The sequence below is a fragment of the Equus przewalskii genome, chromosome 11, assembly GCF_037783145.1.
Source record: "Equus przewalskii isolate Varuska chromosome 11, EquPr2, whole genome shotgun sequence".
Classification (NCBI taxonomy): Eukaryota; Metazoa; Chordata; class Mammalia; order Perissodactyla; family Equidae; genus Equus; species Equus przewalskii.
In genome coordinates this window covers 12,145,677-12,152,183 of record NC_091841.1, presented here as the reverse complement: position 1 = coordinate 12,152,183, position 6,507 = coordinate 12,145,677, and the positions used below count along the sequence as shown (strand labels likewise).

The window sequence follows — 6,507 nt, the reverse complement described above, 5'->3', positions numbered from 1 at the left end:
AAAAAAACAACATGTTTGTACGCTTAGAGAAACAAGTCAGTAAAAAGAGGGAAAATTTGAAGATGGAGGAGGAGGGAATTGCTGGAATGATGTCTTTGAGCAGGTGATCAGGGGAAAAGCAGAAAGGTTGTTTTTGCTTATGCAAAACAGTTCAATTTATAGTAACAGGAAAAGAAAGCAGAGTATGTGGGTACAGAGGCTGGGAGGGAGGGAGATGTGGTCGTGAGGGAAATTCTCTTTTGATTGCATCAATTTACTAAGTGAAGAAACAAGCTGAGAGTGAAGATAAGGATGTAGGTGTTGCAGGTTAGAGGAGCTGTGAAATACTCATCTGGGAAAACAGACAAGGAAAATACAAAGTGTTACAATGTCTCCTGGGCAGCTTTATGGGCCCATTCAAGGTTCAGAGTGATGATGGAGGTAGAGGGAGGCATGTCAGTACAGCTGTATATTTTCCTCCAGGCATTTTCTGCTCCCGATTCGGAGTTAATCGAAGTTGTGGTTTTTACCAGATATGATGAAGACAGAGAGCCAGGCAAGGGAGTAATTTAAATTTAAGCAGAGCAAAAAGGAAACATCAAGGAAGTGAGGGACAGTGAAAAGGTGGTAGGAACAATGGATTGTAGGTGGTGTTGATGCAAATAATCCATAATCAATCTATAAATCAAAATAGGGGTGAGTTTATTATAAGCCAGACCTGAGGACTAGCCTGGGGCCGTCCTTCCCTAAGGAAAGGGCACCAAAGAGGTGGGGTGCACAGAGTGGTTATATACCAACTTGGAACAAAGAACATAGATCACATACGATAGGAATGTCCCTTTTACAACTGTCACAAGATGCCGCACTGGCACAGCAGATGGATGAGCACAGCAGTTCAGTGGTCACAAGGTGAGTGGTCACAAGGTGAGCACAGCAGGTCAGTAATTAATCCTTAGTTTAGGGAGAGATGCTGATCCTAAAGGAAATGCTGCTACAGGGGAGGTTACATCCCTATCTTTAGGGGCATCATTCTTGTCCTTGGGCCATAGTAAATATTTAAAGCAGACGTACAATGCATGCTCAACAGGCCACATCAGGCCCTTTCGGTAGAACAAGGTCAGGCTAAATCAGTTTTAAACCAAATGGCTTCCTCATATACTTCAATATATCCTATTGCTTTTCATTTATTTATCAGTGGGATGGAGGTAAGGCACTGCTCGAGTTGGTGTCCTAGAAGGAGGGAGCTGGAAAGATAGGGGAGAGTGGTCGGTCAGAACAGGAGGAATGAAACAGAGGACACAGAACGGTTGCAGTCACTGGTAATAACAAGGATAAGAGCAGTGCTTAACAAACGGTGACCATCAAGGAAAAAAAAAAACCTTTCCCCCTGGAAATTAGCATTTTCCTCAATATTGAGCATCTACTAGGCCCTCGACATGCGTAAAGCCGCAGTATCTTCCAAACATCCAGACCACGGGTGGAACGACAGGCAAATTCCTTTCACGTACGCAAGGGAGAAGCATTTAGGGAATCTCAGCAGGCTGCACATTCAATGTTTTATTGAACTCATCACTACACGAGAATATGGAATTCATCACACAAGAATTCCAACACAGAGGGCCCCTCTCCTCTTCATTCCCCCCATCCCACGTGTCGCTGAAGGGTGAAGAAAAGGAGACCCGGCGAAGATTCGCAGAGCGACACACCGACGCAGGGAGAGGCGCCGGCAATCTCGGAGTCCTGCAGAGGGCGCCCACCGGCCCGGCTCCCCGGACCCGCCCCTCCCGGGAGGCTCAGCCGCCGCCCGCGCGTGTTTTCGAACAGACACAAGCCCGGCTCCGCCCCCTTCCTGAGGGCACCGCCCCCGGAGGCCTCCTAGCCCGCTGCGGGAAGGTTCCCGCAGGGAGAGCCGGCTCCCCCAGCCCCTTCCTCCTCTGGCTTCCCAGCTGCCGACCCTCACTCCCCAGCCAACGCGACTGCAGGCTCCCGGCGACGGGCCGGGCCCGCCCTCCTCCTCGCCCAGATCCTTCACAGTCCGCGTCTCCGCCGCCCCGCCCCGGAAGTGACGACAGCCGCCCGGCCTGCTGGTGTCCCGTCGGGCCTTGCGGCGGCGGCGGGAAGATGGCGGCGGCGGGAGCCATAGAACGGAGCTTCGTGGAGCTGAGCGGAGCTGAGCGCGAAAGGCCGAGACACTTTCGAGAATTCACCGTTTGCGGCGTTGGTAGGGGAGCAGCCAAGGGGGGCGCGATCCAATCCTTTCCCTCGGGCTCCCCCGGTGGGTCCCTAAATCTCTGACCCCCAGTTCATCTTCCTGAATCCACATGCTTATAGTCCCGGGAGTGTCCTACTTCCTTTTTTCTTCCCCTTCTTTTTGCGTGGATTGTCCATCTATCACCTTCTGCTTTCTCAGCGCCATCAGCCCCTGTCGTCCCCCAAAACCACGTGTGCAGGCTGACCCCTCTCCTTTTGCAGGGACTGCAAATGCATTGGCCGGCGCAGTCAAATACAGTGAGAGCGCGGGAGGCTTCTACTATGTGGAAAGCGGCAAGCTGTTCTCCGTCACCAGAAACAGGTTCATTCATTGGTAAGTACTGTGTTCGCCAAACCCCCATGGAAGGGAGGGTTGTTCGGCGTTTGAATTTTCTTGGCTGTTCCCCAGGTGTCATTCTCCAAAGCGGTAATCGACAGGAAAAGAGAAAGACTGCCTTCTGTTCATATCTGAACCACGAGAAAATTAAGGAGACACAGTTCTAGGAGAGATACCCTCCCAGGCAGCACTAAAAGCAGAGGAAATGTGGCTTAGAGGCTAAAGCCCTAAAGACCAGTTTTGAACATGAACCCATTATGATTTTGTAGTGCTTTACGGCTTCCTTCCTTTACAGTTATGTTTGAGCTTTTACAGGTCAGGCGCTGTGCAAGGTGTGTCAGGGAGGAAGTAATGAACAAAATCACCCACTATTTTCCTCGTGCAAGATGTAGCAGTGTAATAATAGATACTGACTCGCCTTTCATGGGACAGTTAAGAAGGAAAAAGAACTAATGACCACAACATAGATATAAATACAAGTTTTTGATATTTGCCTCAGAGGAGAAGTGTAGGGCTTATGAGAGGATAATGGGAGGACCAAATATTATTAGTGGGGGCTGGGAAGGACTTTGAGGAAGTCACATTTAACCCCAAATCTGAAGGATGAAAAGTTAGCCAGGCAGGGGGTTGGGGGGGGAGAGCAGTTCAGCAAGTGGGATCACCATATGCAAAGTCCATGAGGTGGAAAGAACTTGACAGGTTTGAGAAACTGACTGAAGGTCTGTGTGGCTGAAGTGCAGTGGGTAAAATGAAAAGTGATGTGACAGATGCTGAGACGGGGGGGCGGGTGGGGCGGAGGGGGGGGTAGGCCGAACTCAGATCATGGAGGACCCTTAGATCCCTTTTAAGGTTTTTGGATTTTAGCCAAAGTACATTGAGCAATCATTAAAAGGTCTTAAAAGCTTACTAACGTGATCAAAATTGCATTTAGAAGAATCAGTCTACTTTGTGGAAAGTGGATTTGAGTTTTATGGCTATAATACAAAAGAAGAGTTTGCTTTTATGATGGCCCTAGTAAGAGATGCTGGTGATCCAATTGTGGGAGTGGCTAGGAAAAGAGAAATAGATGGATTCAAGATACATTTAGAAGGTAGATTCAGGGGCCAGCCCAGTGGCGCAGCGGTTAAGTGCACACATTCTGCTTCGGTGGCCCGGGGTTTGCCGGTTTGGATCCCAGGTGCGGACATGGCACCGCTTGGCAAGCCATGCTGTGGTAGGCGTCCCACATATAAAGTAGAGGAAGATGGGCATGGATGTTAGCTCAGGGCCAGTCTTCCTCAGCAAAAAGAGGAGAATTGGCAGCAGATGTTAGCACAGGGCTAATCTTCCTCAAAAAAAAAAAAATTGAAAAAGAAGGCAGATTCACTAGGACTTGGTGATAGAGTGAATATGAATGGGAAGGGGTATGAATGGGGAGGGGGATGGTAAGGAAAAAGGAGGGAGCAAGGATAACTCCCTGGTTTCTAGTATGACTAACCAGATACTGGGCAGAGGGGTTGCCATTTACTGAGATATAGAAGATTGGTTTTGGAGAGATGTGAATAATTCTTTTAGACATACTAAATTTGAAGTATCTGTAGCAGCCCTTTGGCAATGTCATATAGGTGTTGAAATTTACAGGCCTGGGGCTGGCCCCGTGGCCAAGTGGTTAAGTTCGGGCACCCACTTCAACAGCCCAGGGTTTGGCCGGTTCGAATCCTGGGTGCAGACGTGGTATTGCACATCAAGCCATGCTGAGGTGGCATCCCACATAGCAGAACTAGAAGGACCTATGACTAAAATATACAACTGTGTACTAGGGGGCTTTGGGGAGAAGAGAAAAAAAGAAGATTGGCAACAGATGCTAGCTCAGGTGCCAATCTTTAAAAAAATGAAAAAGAAAGAAATTTACAGGTCTGAGGCTCAGAAGAAAGACCTATGTTAGAGATACAAATCTCATTTAAGAAATATTTTTGAGTGCCTGGTGTAGTCTAGTTAATGCTTAGGGACTGGGAATATGGGAGGGACAAAGCTGACAAAGTCCCTGCTCTTGTGGAGGGAGACAAGCAGTAAACAACAATAACCGAAGAAACCAAAGAAATGTAGTTTGTCAGGTGATAAGTGGAATAGAGAACGGGGAAGCAAGGTACGAGGGAAGGGGGATACCTGTGGGAGTTAATATTTTATATGGGTTAGGCGGGCAATACCCTGGGATAAGTTGACATTTGAGCAGAGGAAGTAAGGATATTTGGGGCACAAGAATATCAGGTAGAAACTTCCAAGAAAAAGGAAGAAAAAGTGCAAAGAACTCTGAGACAGGAGCTTGTTTGTCATGTTCAAAGAATGACAAGGGTACAGGTGTCTGCAGCTGAGTGAAGAAAGAGTAGGATAATAGGAAACGTAGCCAAGGGCCAGATCAGGGCTTTGTCGGTCATTTTAAGGCTTTGGGTTTTACTCTGAGTAAGATGGGAGGATTGTAAGTGGAGAAACGACATGATCTACTTGTGTTTTTAAAGGATTGCTGTGACTGTGGGTTGAGAAGAGAGTGTAGTGGGAAAAGGGTGGGAGAAAGGAGACCAGTTAGAAGGTTGGTGCCACAATCCAGACAAGAGATGGTGGCGGCTTAGACCAGGGTGGTGTTGGTAGAAGCAGTGAGAAATGTTCTGAGTGTGGATGTGTTTTGAAGGTGAATGTGTTAGAATTTACTGTTGGATCAGATGTGGGGTATACAGAAAGAAGAGTCAAGGGCGACCCCCAGATTTTTGCCTCAAGCAACCAGAAGTTATAAAGAAGCCATTAATTCAGTTGGAAAAGAGCCCAGGTAAGCAGGTAGTTTTGTTTCTTTGTTTTTTGGGTTTGCTGGGTCCAGGAATTCTGTTTTGGACAGGATTAGTTTGAGATAGTCAGATATCCAGGTGGAAGTGCTGAGGCAGTCATCAGGAGTTCTGTGGAGAGTTTGGGCTGAAGATACAGATTTGGGAATTGTTGGCATTAGATGGCGTTCAGAGGTGTTATACTGAATAAGATCACCTATAGAATGAGTATAAATCAGGATTTCTCAGCCTCTGCACTGTCGGCATTTGGGACCAGATAAGTCTTTGTTGTGGGGGGCTGTTCTGTACATTATAGGGTGTTGAGCAGCATCTCTGGCCTCTACCCACTACATACCAATAGTAACCACCCACCCACCCACCCCTACCAGCGTGACAAGCAAGAATCTCTCCAGATACTGCTTTATGTCCTTGGGGAGTGGGGCAGAACGGCCCCCAGATGAGAACCACTTGTGGAGGGAAGAGAAGAGGGCGGAAGACTGAACCCTGGAGCACTCCAGTATTTAGGAAGATGAGGAGCCAGCAAAGGAGGCTGAGGAGTAGCTAGTGAGGTAAGAGTTGAACAGAAAGAGAGTGGTGTCCCAGAAGCTGAGGGAAATATTTCAAGAAGGAGAGTGAAAAACTGGTAAATGCTGCATGTGGATCAGACATAAGAACATTGACCTCTGCATTGTGTAGGTCCTTGGTGACCTCGTCAGGAACTGCTCCAATAGTGGTGCAAAAGCCCAAGTGGAGTGGGTTCAAAAGAGAAGATGAGGGGCCGGGCCCATGGCCGAGTGGTTAGGTTCACGTGCTCTGCTTCGGATCCTGGGCGCAGACATGGCACCGCTCATAAGGCCACGCTGAGACGGCATCCCACATAGCACAACCAGAAGGACCCACAATTAAAATATACAACTATGTACTGGGGGGCTTTGGGGAGAAGAAGGAAAAAGAAAAAAGAAAATCTTGAAAAAAAAAAAGAAGAGAGGAATTGTGCATATAGAGCTGTCGAGGAGCAATCCTATAAGGGAAGCAGAGAAATCCAATGGTAGCAGGACGGCAATGGAGGAGCGTAGAGAAAATATGACAGTCTACTTGTGTGCAGTCAAGGGCAACCACTAGAGAAGAGGAATTAAAGAAACCGCAAAA

General features: G+C 47.9%; 1 protein-coding gene across 2 annotated transcripts in view; it reads left to right on the top strand.

The window, feature by feature from the left end:
- Positions 1 to 1,836: 1,836 nt before the first annotated feature.
- The window catches only part of NUP160 (nucleoporin 160), a 45,718-nt gene continuing 41,047 nt past the window's right edge, over positions 1,837 to 6,507 (top strand). Inside the window, exons 1-3 of one of the 2 annotated variants that reach the window (XM_070563876.1) lie at positions 2,066 to 2,200; positions 2,452 to 2,563; positions 5,748 to 5,927. Coding sequence is in view for 1 of the 2 variants with exons in the window: in XM_070563875.1 (XP_070419976.1) it covers positions 2,101 to 2,200; positions 2,452 to 2,563 (212 nt within the window). In the remaining variant the exon portion in view is untranslated. Of the gene's footprint in view, positions 2,201 to 2,451; positions 2,564 to 5,747; positions 5,928 to 6,507 lie in introns of both variants that reach the window. The other variant, XM_070563875.1, reaches the window with a different exon arrangement.